Here is a 25,410-nt window from a genome sequence, read left to right on the forward strand (position 1 = left end):
AGGGAGCAATCAGAGGCTTCTTAGAGGGATGCTGTGTGTGCTGTGCCTTGAAGGAATAGGGGGTATTTGAATGTATGGAAAGAATGGGGAGAATATTCCTTTCTAGGAGAAGATGAGAGATGCTATGGAGGACAGTGGAGAAGTGAATTAAGGTAGGATTATGGGAGGCCTGGGATATCAGTTCAGAAAGTTGCAACTTGAAGTGTGTGTCCTGAGAAACTTTACTTCATCCCTCTCCATTGGATTGACTACCTCTTAGGGGTCCCCACTGGACCTTGAACCAGTCACTTTGAAAGGCACTAATTTATTTACAGGTTTTCCTTTCACTAAACTAGACCAAGATTACACCTAGTACCTGGATTGGAATTTGGCTGTTTTTGAAATTCCACATTTATCAATTTACCTATTATATTCAGGGTGAGTTAATTCTGCAGATAGTTTGATTTTAACCATTTTATGTTGAATTTTAAAATTTAGATTTGTGTGATATCTTGCTCTCATTCTCATGCTGAGTACAAAAGACATAAACATTACATTCTCTTTAGCAATGCATTTAACTTAACAAGTCATATAAAAAGAGATTCAATGAAAAGAAATTAAAATTCCACAAAAATGTATCATTAATATTGTGTTTGTCATTTATCTGCTGTTGTAGTCACAGTGTGTTAGTCCACTGTATTTAGCTTAGGAACTTATTATTTTTATTTCCAAATTTGAGTTTTAAGGAGAGATTTTTACAATGAGTTGCTCATGCTGATTGTTCTTAGCTTGAGTTGTTGTTTTAGGATATGAAGCTGCTACTTCTGATGTTCGAGCTTTAGCAGTAACATGTGGCCCGTAGAAAACCTGTGCTTCTCACACACATAGGGCCTCTGAGCTTCCCTCGCTAACAGGGCTCTGAAATCTGTAAGTCACTGGTGATATTTCTCTTCTCCCCTCCCACTCATTGGCTCTTAACTGTAAACTTGGCTTTTTTGAAATTAAATTTATTGGGGTGACACTGTTTATGATCTTTGACATCTGATTTGTATGTAATAGTTGTTTTATGAAGATGTTAAAAACATGACCGCTCTACAGAAGAGAGAGAAATAAAAATACACACGAAGGGAGAGGTGCGTGACTTTAAGAGAACAATAATCCTGGAGACTAAAGGTGTGATGAGTTATGCAGACTCTAAAATATGGCACTCAAACGACAGGAGAAGTTGATGCATCTGAAATAGGAATTCTCTCCCAGGAGCTGGTTTTCAGCAAAGTGAACTGCTGTAGGTTTGACATGTTGAATGGGTAAATGAGACATCTGTCAGATAGTTAGAAAGTGCTGATTCTGCTTTTCCCCTGCTTTTCAGGGCAGACCCAATTTCAGGGATGGTAGGCACAGTCCAGAGAGGCCCTTAGTTGCTCAGACCTCAGACAGGATCCCAGGAAAGAGCATCTGTGTTCTCAGTGCACGCTCTCGTCCCCTGGCAGTGCCTTTCCAAGGGCGAGGGCAGTGGGCTTGCGTGGTGAAATAATGGGGTAGTAATGCATGGTGTATTGCTGGCCGTGACTTGACCCCTGTCTATGGGAGAAGTGTGGGGCAGAGTACCCAGCGACTCTCTTAAGCATAGATCAGGGGTGGGGAACCTTTTTTCTGCCCAGGGCCATTTGGATATGTATAACATCATTCTCGGGCCATACAAAATTATCAACTTAAAACTTAGTCTGCTATATTTGATCAAATATTTAATGAACTCACCCCTAACTCCTTGGCAAGGCCAGACCAAATGGTTTTGTGGGCCTTATATGACCCACGGGCCAGACGTTCCCCACCCTTTGCATAGAGGCTCCAGTTAGCCCATCATAGAAAACAGGTTATTCCATTCCATTCTTAGCATAAGACACACATCTTGCTAGACTCCTGAGACCTCGCCCCAGTGGCAGCTAACTACATCGTATGTGAGCTGCTTCTAGCTGTGGTTTGCTGTTTATTTTTTCTTATTATGTTGTCATTATCGTAAGTTTCTCAGATTTTGTCATTATGGAAAGTTGTCACAATCATAAATCGAGGGGTCCTTTTGCCAAGACAGACAGACAGGAATGTGGCCTTGAGACCTTTAACTGGACTTGGTAAGATTTTCTTGTGTGTGTTTGGCTTTCTCACTCTTGTAATTAAAAGGATGCGAACTGGTCTAGTTATCTAGTTTTCCCTCCTTGTTCTGCTATAGCAGTCCAACTCTGGCCCTCTGCCCCACGTGTCTGGTCTGCCCGATATGCATTTTCTTCTGAATTGGCTAAATCATTGGCGTCTTTTCTTTTCACTTATTGTAGTTTCCACCTCCTGGGTACGTCCCACTCAACAGAAGTGTGAGGTGGACTGGAACTCGGGGATGTCAGTTCTGGATACTTGGAGTTATCAGTGTAGAGCCTCACTTTCAAATACCATCTTGTAGTTTTCAGGTACTTTTTCACAGGCCCTTTCCAAATTTAATATTATAACAACCTTGTGAGATTAACCTCTTGTTTGCCTGCAGCTGTTAATTGTTTGCATCATGAATCAAAATTAATTGCAAATTTTTATTTTAGTGAGTACAAAAGACTGGAAAAAAGTTGACTTTTAATGAGATTTTAAAAGTAATAGGTGAAAGCTCAGGCTCAGAGAGGCAAAATTACATGCCCCAAACACATGGTGGGTAATGTAGTGAAGGCTGATTCCCAGGAGGACTAGTGATATCAGGTGGTTCTTACTAAATGTTTCCTATGTGCCAAGCAGCGTTTTAAGCACCTGAAGTGCATTAACTCGTCTAGAACACGTTTACCACCTACCAGCCTGTCTGTGAGCTGACAGGTAGTTCTTCTAAGCGTGCATTTTAGAAGGCAGAGAATGCTAAGTGAGAAGAGCAGTGGGTTGAGAACTAATCGATTCTTGGTACTGCTTATAATTAAAGGGCAAAGCAGCGCCACACGCCAAGGAAACAGCTGGATGGCAGAAGAGGGACACACAACAAGGACAGCGTATTGTCACAGGAGCCAGTGGGAGAGGGAGCTTCTGAAGGAAACTCTTTGTCCTCCCACCCAGACTGCTCTGCTGTGGGCCCGGTCTAGAGCAGCTCTGGTCCTGCCTCCCTGCGCCTGGCCCCGATGCCCGCACTCACCCCTACAGAGCGGTGGGCCATTACGTTTTCCTCTAGCGTCCTTGGTGCACGATGAGGGTTTTTGAACAGAATCCCTTACTGAACGAAATAAAATAAGAAGGAACAGCAAATAGATAAAAGAGTTTATAGAATAGAGAGGAATAACCCTGATTTAAAGTCTAGCCAGGAGTCGTCTGATGAGTGCAGCTTCCAGGGCTCTCGGGCTAACTTCAGTTGCCCGCTGACATGCCATTTGATTCTGATGGGCTTTCTACTTTGAGGAAGATTCAGTTCTCCCTAGAATTTGCTTTCAAGTTTTACCTTTCGGTATGGAGAAGGCCCCCTCAGCTCACCCCGTTAGCCCAAGACTGCTTTCCTTCGACTCCTGTGCTGTCCCGGTACCCGTGGGTTCCGGTTTTATCCTGGGCCCCACACACGAGGAAGACAGTTCCCCACTGACGGTAACATTTCCTTGCCCATTACATGCAACCTGAGGTTTATATGGCATCTCGAATGACCTTGTAGTTTGACATTTGTGCTTCCTGGTATCTCAGTGGCATTGGGCTTTAGCACTGACCAAAACTGATGCAAATTACAGGTTTCATCTGGGTCAGTGGGACTTATATTGTGATTACATTCTGCATAATTCTAATTAGCCAGTTGTCAATATAAGAATCTATCTAGAATAATATTGGAAATAACCAGACTATTCAATGGTAACTAAATTATATTACTAAATCACATTCTGTGTATTTGTTAAAAATAATGTTTATATAGTTCATATTAATAAGTATTATTGTAAACAAGTTACTATAAATAATTAATAAGGGAAAAAAGTTTAAGTTCTCAAAACTATGGGTAAGTACAGCTCAGTGAAATACTGGTTTTGTTTGTTTCCTTATGTTTTTCTGTATACTCACATTTGGGCTGCCAATTACTTCCATCTTCTTTCTTTTTTTTGAACCTGGGTCTGAGGGATGTTTCTTGCTCTCCTCTTTTAATTGTGCATTGGCCTGGTGGCTTAAACTCTCTGTTCTTCATGTGTGAAAAGGAGTTAATAACCTTTCTACCCACAATAAAGGGTAAGGATGTTTTCCTTAAAAAGTTATCAGAAAAGGGGGAGTGGTCTCATGTTCAAGTTTTTACTGATTTTGTACTAGGGATGTGTTGATTATTTTGAACAACAAAGAACTTTTTGGAGAAAATACATTAGCTTGAAATAACCACAGATGATGCTAGTTGGGATGCTTCTAGAGATTACTAAAATGGATTAGAAAGGGGAGAGAGAAAATATTTCGCACACATTTAGTAAATATTCCTGGGGAAATGATCCTAGAATTGTAAGTGATCCTAGCGTTGCCATCAACCATCTTTGAAATATGACTTTTAGAGGTCATACAGTAAGTGGTTACATTGTGCAGATAACCTGAAGTGGACAGATACTGTGGGTGAGGATAGAATTTCCGGTTACAGCATCATGAAGATTAAAAATTGCTGTATCTCAACTTAAGTCCAACTGAACTTGCAATGGGACTGAAAATGAGACTCCAATGGTAGCAAAGATGCTAATGACAAATTGCATGTGAAGATTTTGGATAACTCCCTGAAATGTAAATGAATAAAAGCAAGCAATTTTTATTGCTTTATGTAGTATGTGGTTTTATGTATGTATAAAATTAACATAATAAAGAAAATATTATAAGTTATTTGATTATTTGACCTACATCCCCAAAAGGTATATAGTTAACATTTTTTAAAGTCTAAAATCTCATACTAAATTGAATAACAGTTAGTTTGCTTGCCCATTTGTATTACTTTGCTTGACTTTTTTGAGAAAAACACATTTAGTCAAATAACAATTTATTACCTGCAGCTTGTCATTTTAAACTAAAGGGACAGAATTAGTGACACTAAAGTCTAGAGACACATTACTGATTTGAAATTTTGTTCCTAATGAATAATTTGTCATTTCTTTTAAAACTATGAAATTTGTACCTGAGATTTGTTTTAATCAGGTATGGTAAGATCCACAGATACAGATGTAATTGTCACGAAGGAAGAAGTTTATACCCACAGAACCCTGGAAGCAGGAGGCATGGCCCACCACTGGGTGTAGGGTAGAAGGCCCAGCCTTCAGTGGAGTTTTTGTGGGAAGGAATGGGTAAGGCAGGGTAAATACCAGAGCAAGTTTAGGACTGAATAGTTTGAATAATTTCATGGGTTCTGGTCTACAGGGGTGACTCCTAATTGTCCAGGACCAGTCCCTGGGGTGATTGAGAGCCCTGGAATATTGCCTTACTGTGAGAGCGATTGATGACAGAGATGGCAGGGTGTGGTCCTAGATTGGTTGGTGTGTATATCAACAGTGCACGCTCAGGGGAGTCCTTTGCTGGTCCAGGAGATAGCTAGCCCGGGGAGGGGCTGCTTCTCCGAGATCAGCCCCGAGTACCAGAGCATCAACACAGAATATAAGAAGATATAGCCCATACACTCTACAGGTTAACATCCAAAATGTTTCATAATTTAAATTTCATACTTTCCTTATTGGAAAACATGGGGGTTGCAGTTGGTTCATATAATATATTCATAAAATATTTATTTAAATTTTAATGAAAAGTACATTTAATAAATCTGGCTTTTCCCCCCTAGTTCAATCTGTCAGTGATATTTCTAGAAAAGCAATTTATTGTATTTTACAGAAGAGATGTAAACAGAATATTGGGTTGTGAATTTTTAAATAGTTTTTTTCTCTGAATATTATTGATATTATCTATCCTTTAAGGATAATGACAGCTTTATTAGATCACATTTCAGAAACAAAACAAACTAATGGAGAACTTCAGGACGGCACTGCTAACCCAATTATGGACTCAGGTCGTGTTTCTGTGTGCATAATCTTTAGAGGTAGAGCTCATGAGAGATTAGAAAACATGTAACAAGTTTATTTTCCAGATTCACTTTTTGAAATGGTGAGTTTTAGGGTGTCAGTCAAAGACAGTGTTAATTCAAGCCTAATGTGACATGCAGGACATTTGGAAATGAGACATTTCTGTAGTCGAGACATACTTATTCGCTCATGGTCACGAGCAGTTGCAGTTAGGGGGCCATCTTAGTTTCAAAGCCAGTATAATAACCCTAATTTTATTAAGCAGTCTGACTCATGTATTTGAGTTTTGTTTTTTCTCTCCTTTTAACGTTAGCTTAATAGCATGCAGGTTGGAAATAGGAGTCCATGCAGAGATTGGAAGTCAGATGGAGGGAGGCGCATTATACACGCTATCCCGTCACCCATTCCACCCTTCATTGTTCCGTTTGTAATAAGATAGCATAGCTACTAAGTATTGGGAAGCAGATTTTGCCTTTTCTTGTTTCCCATGGGGTCATCCATTGACTTTGCCTCGTCATTGGACAGGATGCAGGCACAGAGGATTTAACAGAAAAGTTGTGCTAAATAGCCCTTCTGTCAAATTAGCCTTTGAAATGATAGGGAAATGTTGGTCTTTATATCTATGTATCAGGATCACGAAGAGTTGCATATAATAGAACACTTGAGCTAAATACTTGAACTAACAGTTTGTTTCTCTTCAGCATGAGGAGATAGGGGTAGGAGGTCTATGGTGGGTGTGGGGACTCCCTCCTAATGCGATGCCTCCAGTTAAGGATGGCTGCTTCAGCTCTAACCTCGTCCATGTTCCAGGCAGAGGAAGGGAGAGCTTGGGGATGGCCAAAGGGCCCATTCCAAGCCCCTGTTTTCCCCCTTGTAACGAGCTCCTTTGGGCATGCCCGACAACTGCAGCTCACACCTCATAGGGATCTGATGATGCATGCATTGGTAAGGGATTGTCTGAGGCCAAGTTGTCCCGTCTGCTTTTCCAGTCAACTCTTGAAGAGGTTTTTGAACAGGAAGGAAGCTGGCAGTTTTAGTTTAAAAATAATACTAAATAGTAATAATACTTAAAGTAAGGATGATTATATTAACAATAATGTTATTATTAGTGAGCTTTTGTTACACACTAGTTGCTATCTGAGTGCTTTATATATTTATATGCATCATTCATTTAACCCTTATAACACCCCCCCTAGTTATCTTCATCTTTCCAGATGAGGAAATTGAGCTCATCAGAGGTTAAATAACTTGCATACGGGGACATAATTGGAAAGTGATATAGCCCAGATTACAAGCCTAGATCGTGTGCTTCTGACGCATTTTTATAACTTAAAAATCTGTAGCTCAGAAATGAGGAAACAAGCTGAAAGATATTAAGCCATTGGCCCAGGGTCACATGAGCAGTGAGCACTCAGCTTCTGTCCCGGGTATTATTTCCACAGCCCCGCTGTGCTTTCTCCAGTTGCACTTTCTACCTTTATCCCCTTCTATTTGGGCCTGTCTTCCTCGGAGGTGGCTATTTTTGGCTGCTATGGTTCGAAGTCCTGAAAGTTATGTTCCTTTAGAATTCTTTACTTGACAAGGAAGCGCTAAAAAGCAATATAGCTTAGTGGCCCAGAGCGTGGACTTTGCTTGTGTTTGAATCCTGCCTGTGCCAGTTTTAGCCATGTGATCTCAGACAAGTCACGTACCTCTTGTGATTTAGTGGTCTTATCTGTAAAATGGGTTAAATTATGATGCTATTCCAGAGGGCCTCACGTAGAAATAGCAAGTTAATACCATAAAATAGCAAGTTAATACCATAAAACTAATCATTAGTAATCATTATACATATACTTTCCATTCTGATTATGTTATTTATCAGAAATGTGCATTTTAAATTAAACTTAATATATTTTCTAGCACCTCTTAAGCACTTGGTAAATGTATATGGAATGAATGAAAATAAACATCAACTGTTTTGTGTTGTTGGCCTCTACTTTTTATACTGGTTAGAATATTTAGATTATAGAAGATGAGTTATTTTTAATGTTTGTATTAACCTCTACTACCAAGATTAAGAACCACTATTACATTTTGCTACTAATCTTGTGCTATTTTTTACCTCACTTTTCTCATCTACGAAACCATTAGTTTTTACAAGTATTTTTATTGAGATTGTGTTGAAAGGTACTGCATACATCCACCGCACCATTAGTGATGTAAAAGTTTATGCCATCCTATTTAAAAGTAGACGTTAATGACTGTGAATCTCTTCGTGACACATTCTCCAAGTAACAGCAGTCACCCATTAAATATTAATCTAATAACAGGAACGGTAATGTAATCATCGATAAAGTGACTTTAGATGGCAGCGTCATTTTGCAGTGAGATAAGGACTGGCAAAGCAGGCTGTTTCCCCTCCGACAGCAGTTTTTCAGCGTTACATTTACTTTTGCCTTTTCTGCTTAAATAACCCGAGAGTTAAATCCTTTTAAAGGGAGACCATCCATCTCCTTTCACTGTGTCATTCTCGCATCGCAGAAAATGCTGCATAATACTGAGATGACAGCCCCACCTCTGATGTCACCGAGGATGGTACAATCCTCTCGGAGCCTTCGCTGGGGCTCCTGCTGCTGCACTGGGGAAATGGTTACATTAAAGCTCACTCCCGTCATCTCAATTATCTCCTTGGAAGTAGTTTTCACAAATATAGCAAAGCCCTACGGTGGTTGTTTTCGGTAAGCTACCAAGGTAGAGAGCGGCCGAGGCAGAGGAGGGCGAGCGAGCCGGAGCCCGGGCTGCTTAGCCTTTGTGAGAGGGGCTGAGGCGGCAGCTCCTCTCCAGGGCTCGGTGCTCGGAGCGCTTCCATTGACATCACCCTGTGCAGTGCAGGGCAAGCGGGGCTGCCAGGAAACCTGAAACTAATTTGCTTCCAGTTGACTAGAACAGCAGATTTTGCATTAGCTGGCTGCTTTTTCTAGCTAACTTTTCTCAGGCGTTAAGCTGATGAACTGGGCATTTTCTATGATCAATGGGTCACTGCTGGAGCTGCAGTAATCTCTGTGAGTAACCTCTGTTTGTAGGTCTCTGCAGGCAAATCTCTTTATCTATCGATCTCTTGTAAAATGCTGCTGTGAAATGATCCGTCTGTACTATTGACTGCTTTTGCTTACTAGTCCTGTCTTTTGACCGTCCCAGTGGGGGACTCCTGGGGCTACACCAGATTTTGCTGAATCCTGTCGTAGAGAAGAGCATACTGCATTTATTCAGGGGTGCCCACGCCAACTGTGCTTTTAATTCCCCAGTCACCAGAAAGATGCCACCTGCCCTCTGAGTGCTTTTTCCCCAGTACCTCACCCCTCGCTTTAACCTGGAATGTTTATTTTAGCACCGGACATTGGATTTTCCAAAATTTTCATTTTTAAATAGAAAGCAGAATATTACTCTTACCTGTAATTTTATTTCCTTTCATTGGTTTGTGTGCTTTTTTTGTTCAACCAGCTTTCCTGGCAACACGGAGTTCTATCATACTATTTCTGCGCCCTGTTTTTGATATTATATAGATTGAAAGAGGAAAACGGGCTACCCCTGTAGTTTTACAAAAACATAATATTGTGGCGCTTGATGGGACGAGGGGAGGAGTTTCTCTTAAAGAGCTCAAAGTCTTTTCCACCTGCATGCCTGAGGTATGGCTCTGCCTAGAGGGAACAGCTTAGCTGTAGGGTAGCACGAAACATGTCTTTGAACATGTGGCCTGAGGTCCTTTCTGCTGGAAGTTTGTAATAAGTATGTTAACTCCTCGGTGCCCATATGGGGCGTGTGTTTCCTGTCTATTGAAAGTGTCACTTTTAGAGTAATCCAAGATTTATTTCTCTCTCACCAGGGAACTTGACTTTAAACTTTCTGTAAGGTTTGCATTTTCAGATATACTTGGAATTACTGCTCATGTCACGTTAGAGCCTGAATCCTTAGCAACACGGTGGGTTTCTTGTTGAACATGTAAACTACTGCATGCAAATGTGCATCAGCTGAGGCTTATTACAGGCCCGAGGCGGAGCGAGGTGGTTGTTTACCATGCACCCGACATTTGTCTTGACACACAGCAGTTTGGAGAAGTCCACGGCTGTAGTGAACATCACTGCTAGGAACTCCAGCTGTTTGGCATTCATGATTTTTAAAAGATTGTACAGTATTTTGAAACATGAATTTCATTTTTTAAAATATAAAATTTTATATGAGCATTTATGTTAATACTACTATGTCCATGTTAACTTTAGCACGAGAGCCTACTTATAAACAAGATTGTGGAGTTATTTAAAGGTTTACATTTTAAAATAAAATGAAAAGAAAATGTCAGTGAAGATCAGAGACATTTTAAAATTGGTTTTTTCAGGGAGAATGCTGGTTACCAGGGGTTGGGAGTGAAGGAAATAGGGACATGTTGATGTTGATTAAAGGCTACAGACTTCCAGTTATAAGATGAGTTCAAGTTCTAGGGATCTAATGTACAGCATAGTGGTTATAATTAGTAATATTGTACTATATCCTTCCTAGCTGCTGAGAGAGTTAATTTTAAATGTTCTCATCACACACACACACACACACACACACACACACACACACACACAATGGTAATTATGTAACGTAATGGCGATGTTAGCTAAAACTGTAGTGGTAATCATTTTGCAATCTATAAGTATAAAATGAACACATTGCACACCTTAAACTTACACTATGTTGTATGTCAATTATATCTCAATAAAGCTAGAAAAAAATAAATTGGATTTTTAAAAGTATGGATTCCTAAACAGGAAGACGTAGAAAATGGATAAAAATCAGAGGAGCAACTCTGATCAGAAGCAATAGAGCTGGAAAGAGAAGCGCAGGTGTAGAGATAAGAAGAAACAAACATTTTGAAAGGTGGATGATAGAAAAAAGTGAAAAAACCAACTGATTGAAAAAAAAAGGAAACCAGCTTTAAAAACCAATGATTTTGCCCTGCTGGTGTGGCTCAGTGGCTGAGCATCGACCTGTGAACCAGGGGGTGACGGTTCGATTCCCAGTCAGGGCACATGTACAGGTTGCGGGCTCGATCCCCAGTGGGAGGCATGCTGAAGGCAGCCAGTCAATGATTCTCTCTCATCATTGATGTTTCTATCTCTCTCCCCCTCTCCCTTCCTCTCTGAAATCAGTAAAAATATTTTTTAAACCCCAGTGATTTTGAAGACAGGCTCAAATTCAGCTCTAACAGCTTCCTGTGTATGCTTGATGAGGAGGAGCAGTGCACATTGCAGAGACTGTGGTTTAAAACCAGGGGCTGGTCCTCTTCTCACTGATTTTACCTGCTCCGTGCTGTATGTGGGGCTGCGCCTCAGCCTTCGGAGATGCCTCTGAACTTGACTGGAATGTAAGCTAGTATCACTTCCCCAGGGACCTGAACTGAGTGAGAAAAATGGGTTCTGAATCATTGGTATGTGAAATTTAGTTTGAGGTAAGGACAGCTCTAACCATTACTCACTCGGGAAAGAGTGTCTAGTCAAAGGAACAGTCTCAGTGTGCACATGCTAATAGCTCGTGCAGTGGTTGGCAGGCCTTATCCTGTTCCCCCCCCCCCCTGCATATATATAAATACCTTAAATATCTGTGCTTTTGGAGAGTTATTATTGACCAGACAATAGCTAGTATCCTTGACTACATACTGTAGTCTTCTCCAAAATGTGACTTTTAATAGGGTAAAGAGCATGTGCCAAAATATAATGTACTTAGGTTACTCATTTAGTAAATTCTCATTATTCACACTCATTTTCTGTGTGTGTGTGTGTGTGTGTGTGTGTGTGTGTGTGTGTGTGTGTTTCGGAAACAGAGTTTATTGGGGGATAGACAGACTTCCCGCTGCAACAGGGCAGCAGGAAAGGGGCCCAAAGCGGGGTACCCTTCTGTTATTTTTATCATACTAACGATATTTTCGGTTGCTTAGAAAAATGGAATAAATTATTTTCCTGTGTGTGTGTTTTAATACAACTTTTTCTATTGCATTGCAAACCTGAACCATATATCACTGTGCTACTGGAGGGGGTTCTTGATTATTAGACATAAAAACATTGATCATTATTATTCAGAGTTAAAGATGATAGAAAGTTACAGGTTAAACTGCATTTGAGATTTTTTAGTTCTACAAAGCGTACTTTTTATATTTGCTTTGTAAATTGGACCTTTGTGTTCCATATTTTTATTAATTTTATGAAATTTCAGACTAAAGGGGACAAACGGTCATCCTTCTGTCTATATGGGATTGAATTTCTTCCTGACAAGTTAGGGGGAGGATGCCTTTAAGCTTGTTTTTGCAAATTTTCCAGTGTTAAAATAACTGAAGAATTTATAGTTCTTTTGTCATACTAACTGATTGTGTAAGTTTTAGTGAGTTTGCTGACTGATAGTTATTAGGGAGCTGAGAGCACCCAGGGCATTACTGCATTTATGCAGAAGTGTAGAGTCACCGGCCATTCATTGTGAGGGAGATTAACTGTGAGCTGTAAAATAAAGAAGAGGTGATACCATAGTAGGGGCCATCTCTTCCTCTCTTGAGAGGATCTCGGGGTGATTGGAGGGCAAACCAGACCAGAGTGAGCAAGCCTTTCTCTTGGAAGGAATGAGAGACTCTGCTTTCTTTAGTTGATGTCTATTTGATTTAAATAGTTGGACCTTTCAGTTAGGAGGTAGGAACTCGTGAGATTATCTTTTAGAATAAAAACGTAGTCATTTAAATGTAGTCAGATCAACTTCCAGATATTGTTTTAGTTCTCTGGGGAAGTGCGTCTCATGCTTTCATGTGTATATAAATTATCTAGGGCTCTTTTTAGAAATACAGAGTCTGATGAGAAAGGTCTGGGGTGGTACCTGAGTCTGCACTTTCACAAACTCCTGGGTGATACCTGTGCTACTGTCCCAAGGCCACACTTTTGAGTAGGAAGATTTCCAGGGCAGTGCTTTCAAATAGAATGTTCTGTGATCATGGAAAAAAGTTGCATATCTGTGTGATGCAATATGATAGCTACTAGCTACATATGGTGTTGGGCACTGGATTTTCAATTTTCTTTCATTTTAATTAATTTAAATTTACACAGCCATCTGTGGTGATGGCTACCATATTGTATAGCATAACCAGAGACTAAGATGATCAATTGAAAAAATTAATGCTTAATGGTAATAGCTCATGTAAGATCATGTTGAATTCTAGAACTGTGGCCAAGGTTGTCTCCCCGTAACTTTACCGCCGCCTGAACTTGTCTGCAGTAGACAAGCAATACAGGTGGAGTTGCTGGCCTGCAAGCTCCCTGATGGCAAGAGCCATGCTGACCTTGTTTGTTGATCTGTTTTCCAGTTCTCAATACATATTTGGTCCCCAACAAAGGCTGGCTAAGCAAATGGAAGAATTACTAGCTCTAAAGTTCGGAAAGACCACCCAAGTCTTTAGCATTCTGTTCAAGCCTATAGTTGGGAGTAGGTGACAGAACTTGGGTGGCACCGACATGTACTATTTTGCTGGTTGATTATAGGATATTCTTTATTTATTCATTGACTTAACAAATATATCCATTTTGCTAAGTATTGTTGTTCTAGGTTCTGGGGATATAATGGTGAAGAAAGTAGACAAAGATCTTGCTTTTTGAGTTTACATTATAGTGGGAACAAAACAAAACAAAAAACACAACAACACCTTTGTCTAAAGACAATGGGCCCCAATTTCTAGGGAATGTGTATATAGCGAATTCATAATTGTGGTTCTCTTGAAGGCTCTAGGCATAGACATGACAGTCATATTCCCTTGGGAAACCTACATTCCATTGCTCAGAATCTCTCATGCTAAACTTTTTTACTTGCTTTGCATTTCAGCTTCTGGTGACCCAAGTATGCAGAAGACTTGCCATATAGTTTTTGTTATTAGGATTATTACTTTCTTCAGCCATTTTCTTTTAAGGAGTTTGCTAGCCAGAGTGGAAGAAAATCCATTCCATTTACTGGCCCTCAAACAGGATTATTCTTTGAAGAGGCCCAGACTTTCTGAAGCCTACATTATGGAGCAAGTTAATTTCTCCATGATTTGAAGAATTTTTTTTTTCAACAAAATTGAGATATAATTGACATACAACATTATATTAGTTTCAGATGTACAACATAATGGTTCAATATTTGTCTATATTGTGAAATGATCACCACAATAAGTCTAGTTAACATCTATCACCATATAGAGTTAAAATTTTGTTTCTTGTGATGAGAACTTTTAAGAAAGTTGCTCTCAGCAACTTTCAAATATGCAGTATGGTATTATTAACTACTAGAGGCCTGGTGCACTAATTCATGCATGGGTGAGGTCCGGCCGGCCCGCCCTGATGAGGGCCAATAGGGGCCGGGCTGGCAGCGGGTGGAGGGGACACGGGAGGTTGGCCGCCGCAGGGTACATCATAGCTACTGGTCGTTCGGTCCTTCCGTCATTCTGGTCACTTGGCTTTTATATATATAGATAGCCACCGTGCTGCACATTGCCTCCCCATGACTTAATTTACTTTATAACTGGAAGTTTGTACTTTTTGACACTCTTTACCCATTTGCCCATCCCCACCCTCAGCCTCTGACAACCACCAATCTGTTCTATGAGCTTGTTTTGAGTTTCTTTATTTTATTTTATTTTTTCATTCCATATTGAGAGCATATATGGTATTTGTCTTTTTCTGACTTATTTCACTTAGTATAATGGCCTCAAGGTTCATCCATGTTCTCACAATTGGTAAGGTTTTCTTTTTATGGTTAAATAATATTCTATTGTGTATCAATACTACATTTTCTTTTTAAAATTTATTTTAGAGAGAGAAAGGGGAGAGAATGACTGCACTAATTTACATTTCCACTGCAGTGCACAAGAGTTCCCTTTTCTCCACACCCTCGCCAACACTGGTTATTTCTTGTGCTTTTGACGATACCCTCCTAACAGGTGTGAGGTGATATTTCATTGTGGCTGAGACTTGTATTTCCCAGATGACTGACAATGAGCATTTTTTTTTCATGTATAGTTGACCCTTGAGCAGTGTGTGTGTGTGTGGGGGGGAAGTTAGGGGCACTGAACCCCTGCACAATCGAAATCTGCATATAATTTTTGACTCCCCCAAAATGTAACTACTAATAGCCTACTGTTGATCAGAAGCCTTACCAATAACTAAAACATCAATTAATGTATTATGTTACAAGTATTATATACTCTATCTTACAATAAAGTAAGCTAGAGAAAAGAAAATGTTATTAAGAAAACCATAAGGAAGAGAGAGCACATTTACAGTATTTTTTTTATTGCATATAGATGAACCATGTAGTTCAAACCTTTATTGTTCAAGGGTCAGTTGTATTTGTTGCCCATCTGTATCTCTGCTTTGGAAAAATGTCTCTTCAGAACTTCTGCCCATTTTTAACCAGATTGTTTGCTTTTCTTGATATTGAATTGTATGAGTTCTTTACATATTTTGGATATTAACTCCCTATCAGATACAGAATTTACAGATTTTTTTTAAGTTCAGTATGTTGCCTTTTATTTTATTGATAATTTCCTTTGCTGTACATAAGCTTTTTAGTTTGATGTTGAAGAAATCTTTTTTCTATTCCGTTTTATTTTATTATGATCATGTCCTCATGTTCCAGCAATGGACAACTATTTAATACACAACCTAAGCACTCGCGAAATTGTATCTTTTTAAAAATATATATTTTTATTGATTTCAGAGAGGAGGGAGAGAGATAGAAACATCAATGATGAGAGAGAATCATTGATTGGCTGCCTCCTGCGTGCACCCCCTACTGGGGATCAAGCCTGCAACCAGGCATGTGCCCTCACCAGGAATCAAACCATAACTTCCTGATTCATAGATCAACGCTCAACCACTGAGCCACGCCAGCCGGGCCTGAAATTGTATCTTCTTAATGTTCAAAAGTATACTATTTCTTTCTCAGTATATTAAACAAAAAGAAAAATTTTAAGTAAGTGGATTTAGTTATTCATAGAAAAAAGCATTTTTTCTAAACAACAGGAAATCATTTGTTGGGAATCTGACCAAATACAGAAAGCTGTGGATAAGATTCCTGCTAAAAAAGGATGACTCCTGAAGGAATATAAATAGATACCCTGAAAAGTATATATATTTCACGTGAGTGTAGAAAGCTCTTCTCTCTCCTCTTCGCTCCTAGATATTTTATACTACATTTTCTATCCTTAAAGGGGAAAAATAAATGCAGTAAAGCTATGAACTCTTATTAATTCAGATTCTACTAGTGTGCAATTATATTTAGGTAAGCGCTAAAGTTCCTTGTTTCATACTTAGCAAATCCCTTTGTCACATATATCAGACCAAATATGGGCAGGACTAATTTAGTAAGACTTTCTGGAGGAGTAACAGCTATTTCAGTTTCAGTTGGGTGCTTACATTAGTAATAGATGCAGACTGACAGAAGGCAAAGCAAAGCATTAACATGTCAGGTATCAGTAGTTGGCACAGGCTGAGCAGTGGCTCTGTGGACACGTGTTGAAATTAGAGAGGGCTGGGACAGAGGCAGGCAGGAGGTGATAACGGTGCGGATGCTGAGTGGAGAGGGAGAAGGGGCGGCCCTTGCACCTTTGGGCCATCTCTCTGCCTTGTCCTGGCTCAGGCACTCACCATCTCACCTGCACCATTGCCAGCAGCCTGTGTTACCCCTGTGTCTCTTATTTCTCCCCGGTGCATCCTTCACCTGCTGCAGCGCGAGCTAAGCAGACTTTTCATGCCTTGGCAACATTCAGCTGTGAATCCCCTATGTTCAGTACGTAGCAGGCAATTAATAAACGTTTGCTGAGTTGAGTGAATGGATTTTGGAAATGACCGACATTTAATGGAAAGCATGACCCTGTTTTAAAAGGGAGCAGAAAGAAAACCGTAAAGTAAAAGAAGAAGAATTTGTGTGTGTGTGTGTGTGTGTTTAAAACACCCTAAATAGGGTTGAGTTTTAAACATAAAAGAATAAATCAGAAATTCTAAGTAAAAAGGTCAGGATTAATATTTTATGAAGTTTAGTTTGCTGTTAAAGACAGTTCAAGAGGTGAAAAGAAACACAAACAGCAAAAAGCAACTGCTCTTGCATTCTAACAAAGGGCGCCTTATTCGGAGGGAAGGATCTGATGTTGTCTCATGAGGTTTAAGGCTATTTCTACCCAGAAGCTACAACTGGAAGATTTTTTTCATTCTTTATCGTGTTTGGTAACATTGCTGCTCTTAGAAATGAAAGTCTGAGAACTCAAGAGGCCTCTTAGTTTTTCCCAGGAATTTATTCCTGAGAAACTAACGACTAGGAATCTAGTCCTGACTTAATTTTCATGGAGTACTTTATTGAACATCATTTCAGGTACCTTAATCAAGTCACTTAGCCTCTCGGACACTCATTTTCCCTGGCCCGTGCCAGTCTTTGTTTAGGTAAGCAGTAAGTAAAACGTGTTAGAATAGTACTAACTAGAGCAGTGGACTTAGAGCAGGAGGACTGATTAGAATGGGAAAGCAGGCTGTTTGTCACACGGGGCTCTGCCTTTGTCCTTCTCCCTTTTATCTCCTTTCTTTGACCAGTTGCCAAGTTGTTATATCAAGACATCACAAACTCTCTCTCTCTCCCGGGGGCACACTCACACCTTTCTTCCCCCTTTCTTTCTCAGGTGTGCTTTTTCTCCCCCAAGTTCTAAGGGTCCCCATGAGACTTGCAACCAGGGGAGCAATGGGCAGTGGCATCTAGTCTTGACCCAGACTAAGCCCAAGGCCCCCTTGTCTCTGACTCTCCACTGAGCTGACAGCAGCCTCTCCTAGGCCTTTTCTGTTGCTGCTTCTCTCCTCACGAAGCCCTTTCTTGTTTCGTCCTCCCCAGCTTTAATAAACGTGCTCTCCAAAAGATAAAGACATCACAAGCATTTGCCCACAATTGATGCATTTGCTGTCTCCATTATAAGATACATTTTAATGAAGATCATTAAAAATGGGCAAAATATAGATGGGTGGATAAAAAAGCTGTGGTACATCCATACCATGGGATACTATGCAGCAGTAAAAAGAATCTCTTACCTTTTGAGACAGCAAGGAGGGACCTGGAGAGTATCATGCTAAGTGAAATAAGTCAGTCAGAGAAAGATAAGTATCACAGGATCACATTCATATGTGGAACCTAAGTAACAAAATAAACTGATGAACGGAGTGGATCCAGAGACATGGAAGCATAGAACAGAGTACAGAATCTCAGAGGGAAGGCAAGGGATGGTGGGTGGCGGGGAGGTAATCAACCAAAGACCATATATGCATAACCCATGGACACGGACAATAGGGTGCTGAAGGCCTGGGAGAGAGCTTGGGCAGGCTGGAGGGGGTCAATGGGGGAAAAAGGAGGACACATGTAATACTTTTAGCAATAAAGAATAATTTTTAAAAAATGGGGAAAATAAATGTTCTGAGAGGCTAAATGACTTGACTAAGGTAAATGAAATGATATTCAGTAAATTAATTTATTGGAAGCCTCTTTTCTTGATTTTTTTTTGTGTGCTCACTCTTCTTTGGGCTAGTTTTTATTTTAGTGGTTGTTTTATAGATGTTAGTGTAAACACTTAGAAAAAACTCAGTGTTAAAGTTTAGCTTTTCTTCTCTTCGTTGACTGGATTTCACTACAGTACATTTTAGTGTTAAATTCACAGATGGCTTCAGTGGTCACTATGGACAATTTTGTTAAAACACTTCATGATAGGTAAAAAATTATAGCCATTGGAAGCTTTAAAATATGAGCTAACATCATGTTTATTTCAAGCATATGTACTATATGTAATGTACAGATAGAATTCTCTGGACATTTGTAAGGAGGAGAGGTGACTTCTTGCAAAGCTGGTGATTATGGTAAGGCTTACTGAAGGAGAGGGAGTTTAATTAGTTCTTGAAAGGTGAAAATAATCTGATCATGTAGAGACAGGAAGAAAAACTATGCCATATGGAGAAAAGAGGTTAAGCAAAGGCAAGAAATATAAAGCTCAGTATGTACATACCATTAACTTTATTTTCAGTATACAGGTGGGGCAAAAGTAGATTTACAGTTGTGAATACGTGAAACACAGAGTTTATTCTTGTCCTTTAAAAAAAAAAATTTCACCCAAGGGTATGTTTAAAGAGAGGAAGGGGGATGGAAAGAGGGGGGGGGGGGAAGAAGGAGGAAGGAGAGGAAGAGAAACATTAATGTGAGAGAGAAACATCAATCAATTGCCTCCTGTATGCATCTCAACTGGGTTCCAACCCGCATCCTTTTTGGTGTACGGGACGACACTCCAAGTAATTGAACCACTGGGCCAGGGCCAGAGTTTATTCTTGTATTATTATTTATTAACTAGAGGCCTGGTGCACACATTCATGCATGGGTGGGGTCCCTCGGCCTGGATGGTGATCGGGGCTGATCAGGGCCTGTCTCACCCAGTCCCAATTGGACTGATTGGGGCCAGGAGGTTGGCCGGCCGGCCCCAATCGGGGCTATTTGGGGCCTGCCAGCCAGGGGGAGGGACCACAGGAGGTTGGCTGGCGCTGTGGGAGCGCACTGACCACCAGGGAGCAGCTCCTGCATTGAGCATCTGCCCCCTTGTGGTCAGTGCACATCATAGCGACCGGTTCAGTCGACGGGTCGTAAAGGTTGCTTAGGCTTTTATATATATAGATTATTGTGTTATTTTCCATACAGACAGCTGTAAACCTACTTTTGCTCCCCCTCCCCCTGTATATTGGACAGAATGCTTTCAAGGTGTTCATGTGCTGCTCCCCTCCTTCAGTTAGAGAAGCAGTGGTATAACATTTGAAAAGGGAGTCAAGCAAGAGAGTAGATTGGGAAAGATAGATTGGGACCAGATTATGGATCCCAACTTCTGGATGAAGGAGTTTGGACTTTAGACTTTATTCTGTAGGCAATGGGGAACTACTGAAAGCAATCTAAATTTTTGTTTTAGAAAGATTATGGTACATAAGATGAAGTGGAAAAACGAGGCTGGACATTGGATGACCATTTCAGAAGATATTTTTAAATTTCAGGGAAAAGGTAGAAGACACATCCTATTGTACCTCACTACCAGCAGAGATGGAGGGGAGGGAAGGGATGTAGGCATAGCAGAGGTGGGATAGACAAGCTGGTTTTGATTGCTTGTGTCATGTTGGTAAGTACAGTATTCCTTAGAGCCTATTTTCTCAATTATGTTATGCCAATGAATTATTAGATTTCTTCAGGAATTTTCTATTCTGTAATCATGAATTTTTGGAAAGCTATACTCTAGCTTGTGAAATAATGAAAAGCATAAACTCTGAAGGAAATATTTCCCACTATGAACTAAGTCCTTCTCTAATCATTTTAAGATATTTAACTGTGTTAAAGAAAGAAAATCATGTTTTTGGATTGTTCACTTTTTTCCTTTTATTGCATATTAACAATGAATTTATAGCTTTAAAGTTCTGAAGAAACTAAAGTCCTCAGAGTGATGAAGGGAGAAAAAACTGTTTAAAGCCTAAAAAGGTATAAAAAGGTGTAAACAAATGCCATATAGAATACTTCCCAATTCATTTTGAGAAGTCAGCATTACTCTAGTACCAGAACCAGAAAAAGATAATACAACTATAGACCAATATTGCTTATGAATATAGATGCAAAAAATACTAGAAAACTGAATCTAGCAACATATAAAAGGGATTATACATTATACACCATGATTGAGTGTGATTTATTCCAGGAATGCAAGGTTGGTTCAGTATATAAAAATCAATTAATGGAATACATCATGTTACTAAAATGAAAGACAAAACCCACATGAGCATCTCAATTGACAGAGAAAAAGCATTTAATAAAGTTTGACACACTTTCATGATAAAAACACTTGAAAAATTAGAAGTAGAATGGACCTCCCTTATCCTGATACCAGGTGTTTGTGAAAAACCCACAGCTAACATCATACCTAGTACTGAAGGACTAAAAGCTTTCTCCTAAGATCAGGAACAAGACAAGGATTTCTGCTCTGACCACTTCTATTTAATATCCTGCTGGAAAAGGAAAAAGTATCTGATGGGAAAGAAAAAAGTAAAACTCTCTCTATTTAGAGATGGCATGTATAGAGGAGGAAATCTTAAGGAATCTACTAACAAGCTGAGAACTAATAAATTCAGCAAGATTGTAGGATATAAGTTCCATATACAGTAACTAGTTGTATTTCTGTATGCTAGCAATGAATAATCTGAAAATTAAATAAAACCCCCACAATTCTACATGCCATAGTATCAGAAAGAATAAAATACTTGGGAGAATAAATGTAGTCACTAGGGAAATAAATGCAAATCAAAACCACAGTGACATACCATTTCGTACCCCCTGGGATGACTATAATAAAAAGGATGGACCCCTCAGATGATGCTGGTAGGAACATAAAATGGTGTAGTTGCTTTGGGAGACTGGCTGTATCTCAAAATATTAGGCATAACCCAGAAATTTCACTCATAGGCGTATACCCAAGAGTATTGAAAATAAATGTAGATGTAAAAATGTTCTTTATTATATACAAATGTTCATTATTCATAATCCAACAATTGGAACAACATAAATATTCATCAGCTGATGAATGACTATAGAGACTGGTATATCTATACAATTGAATATTATTTGGCAATAACAAGGAATGAAGTTCTAATACATGCTACAGTGTGAATAAATCTTGAAAACATTGTGTCAGTGAAAAAAGACAAACATAAAGTGCTATATTGGATGATTCCATTTACATGAAATGTTCTGAATATGCAACTCGATAGAGACAGAAAGTAGATTGGTCTGAGGAGACAGGGCAATGGGGAGTGGCAGCTAATGAACACGTGTATTATTGGGGATGATTGCAGTGATGAAATGTTCTGGAATTAGTGGTGATGGCTGCTCAATGTTATGAATATATTAAAAACCACTGAATCTTAAAAGGGGGACAAATTGGAAGTTCTATGGCATTGTTTAATGAAAAACTAAATTGATCAGTTGCCTTTTGGCAGTCAGTATACCATCCTAGGATGAGGGGCCTTTATTGTTTTTCACTGTCTTCCTTTTCAAAATCAGGGTTTGAAAAGTCGCTTCCTCTTCAGATTGCAGCAGCTGCATCGTCTTAGTTCTGCCTCATGAAGGTATTTTAAATCCTGCCATCACAGAGCAGTGTTTCTTGGATTCCATCAACACTTGATGCAAATTTAATTTTAAAAATATATTTAAAATTATTTTAAAAATGGAATATGAAACAGTATGCGCACTCAGATGTATTACTATTCATAAAATTTTGCATAATTTGAATAGCTGCTGGATAACATATTAATCCATGTTTCCAAGTTACCTCATTTTGTGCATGCCTTGGAATCAAGTCTTTCATGTTATTTCAGTGTGTAGTACCTGATATTTGTCAAATACTTCATTTGATAGGACACGTGCAGTTATCAGTGCTTTAAAAAAACAACAACAGTGCCCGGCCAGCGTGGCTCAGTGGTTGAGCACTGACCTATGAAGCAGGAGATCTCAGTTCGATTCCCAGTCAGGGAATATGACCGGGTTGTGGGCTTGATCCCCAGTGTGGGGCGTGCAAAAGGCAACTGATCAATGATTCTCTCTCATCATCAATGTTTCTAACTCTCTCTCCCTCTCCTTTCAATGTTTCTAACTCTCTCTCCCTCTCCTTTCCTCTCTGAAATCAGTAAAAATACATTAAAAAAATATAAAACAGTAGATATCCTCTTTCAAAAATTTGTCTACCTAAGTATATACATGTCTAGTATAGATGAGGGTTTTCTTGATACAAAGAAACCAAAATGAAGTTCAGAAGGAAGTTGGAAACTGGGGCTGATATGACTGTAACTGTTATCCATAACCCCCCCCCCCCAACCCCCAATTTAACTTTTTGTTCATGAGAATATCTTCCTTGTTCTCACTGACTGCCATTTGAATAAGAAAATGTAAATTTGATGCAATATTTTAAATACATAATAATTATTGTTTTCAGTGCTTCATATATTGGGATTCTGCATAAGATACCATTTAAATTTTATGCATTTGGGATTCTGGAAAATTTTCTCCACATATTAAGTTTCCTATTCCATTTTGACTTCACTCTTATTTCTCAGGGATGTTCTGAAAGCATTCCCCTCCCCACCCCCCACAAATCAAACAGTGAAGCAGGGAGGCTTCCTGCTCAAAAAATATTTACTGACTTTAAATAGCTCACATCTTTTTCCTGAGGCTCTATCTCAGAGCTTGTGCTGCACAAATATTGTTGGCTGGATCATAAGGCTATTGTTGCTATGCCCAATATAAATATTTTAGTTGCTGTTTCATGAGTAGTATTTGGAAAGTGATACATATCCTTGTTTTAATCTCTTTTTGCAACTGAGCTGCATGTGTGGGACTTGATCCGAAGTAGGTTTAGATATGGCCCGTGTCATTAGATGGTCTCCTTCTCTGCCAAAACCTGTGCGGTAAGTGGCGGCGACCACTGGCAAGGTTATGAGAAGTGGTAAGGGGGAAGGAGACAGTGAAAGAATCAGATTACTGAGTGCCTGATAGGTGTGGATATTTATTAACACACATTGAACCTGCTGTTCAAAACCAGTCATGTGTCCATTCTGTTCTCTTCATAGGTGATCATGGAGGAAGCACTTTACTCCCACCGAATGTCACCAACGAATTTCCAGAATATGGGACCATGGAGGACGGTGGAGAAGGCCTAAGAACTTCTCTCGAGTTTGATGCAGAGTCTCTGCCATGCTGCCCGCAGGGGCAGCAGGGGGTCCAGCCTCATGCCGGCCACCACTCTGGGCTCAACAGTATTACAGAAGGACCAAACGATGTTGGGGGGGCCTCCTCTCAAAGTCACCTCAAGGAACAAAGTTTACAACCCATAGACTCTTTGATTTCAGCTCTGAAAGCGACAGAAGCCAGAATAGCTTCTGGAACGTTACAGGCTACAAAGGTACTGGACACAGATGCTGTTTCTAGTCTCTCGGTTCAGCAGGTGGACAAAGAGCTGGACACTGCCAGTCATCAAACACAGACAGCCAACAAACTGTTCCCTGCTGGCCAGGAAAAACCACCAGATATACCTCTTTCAGCGGAAGTGACGACGGAGGAAGGTGTTCTTCTGCGCGTCCAGGAGGATCTGACAGTGCTGTTAAGTGGAGAAGCTCAGGGGGAGCTTTCCCGGGTAACTGCCAGTGGGAGGAAAGGGGCTCTCCGAGTGCAGGAGCCAGCTTGTCCCGGGTCCTCCCTGGGGGGTCCAGCAGCAGCCCACAGCTCTGCGGGCAGCACTGGCTTCCTGAGAGAGGGGAGGTCTGACCTGCAGAGAGAGCACGCAGGGGGATGTGATCGAGGCAGCTCCACGGGACGGCCTGGCCGGGTCAAACATGTGGAATTTGAAGAGGTGGAGATATTGTGGACAGGAGGGAAGAAAAGAGAGACCCGGCAGCCTGCAGATTTTGAGACATCCTTGGAAAGGACTACCTCTCCTGAAAATAAGGGGTTTTCCAAAGTGCCAAGCCACCTCACCTCTTCTGCTGGTTTGTGTAATTCAGTTGGTTTCACCGAGCGTGTTGGGGGCGACACCTGGAGAGGTCCTTCAGAGAGGCTCGCCACTAGCTCGGGGACAGTTCCCTCCGCACCTCTTGTTGAGAGTGGAGAGGATGAAGTCTTCCTGAAGGAAAACAAAGACCATCGTGAGGAGAAGCCTGAACGGGAGAGAGACAAGGAGAGGTGAGCTCCCATAGTCCTCCTGTCTGTGGTGCCTGATACATATAGTGGGAAACACTTATCTTTGCTTGGCTTTGAGAACTCAGCTCACAATTTTCTGGGTCCTTTTTATCAAACAACAGAAGAGAAGTTCCTGTAAGCTAGATTCCTTCTAAGTTTCCAAGATATTCAGGTGATCTTGTTATCAAGTTGTCCATTAGGTATAGACCAGAAAAGCAGAATGATGGAGAGACTGTGAATGCTAAACTATGTGAATCCATTTCTGACATTTTGTTATATTTGACAGGCTTCAAGTTTCACAACATCAAGGTAACTACAACACCCCACAATTATCTATATATAGAAAAGCCTAAGTGACCGTTCGACCGGTAGCTATGACGTACACTGACCACCAGGGGGCAGACGCTCAGTGCACAGGCATGGAAACATGGAACAGACTGATGAATCTCAGAGGGAAGGGGGAAGAAGGGAGGGTGGGAAGAGATTAACCAAAGATCTTACATGCATAGCACAGTCCCGGTGCACGGATTCATGTACTGGTAGGGTCCCTCAGCCTGGCCTGCAGGGATCAGGTGGAAACTGGCAGTCCGACATCCCCTGAGTGGTCCCA

General features: G+C 40.3%; 1 protein-coding gene across 9 annotated transcripts in view; it reads left to right on the plus strand.

Moving 5' to 3' along the window:
• The window catches only part of PSD3 (pleckstrin and Sec7 domain containing 3), a 517,431-nt gene that overhangs the window by 224,125 nt on the left and 267,896 nt on the right, over positions 1-25,410 (plus strand). For all 9 annotated transcript variants that reach the window (XM_079778607.1, XM_079778608.1, XM_079778598.1 and 6 more), the window contains one exon: positions 23,696-24,803. In XM_079778607.1, coding sequence (XP_079634733.1) covers positions 23,696-24,803 — 1,108 coding nt within the window. The remainder of the gene's footprint in view (positions 1-23,695; positions 24,804-25,410) is intronic.

This window comes from Cnephaeus nilssonii (genome assembly GCF_951640355.1).
Source record: "Cnephaeus nilssonii genome assembly, chromosome: 8".
Classification (NCBI taxonomy): Eukaryota; Metazoa; Chordata; class Mammalia; order Chiroptera; family Vespertilionidae; genus Cnephaeus; species Cnephaeus nilssonii.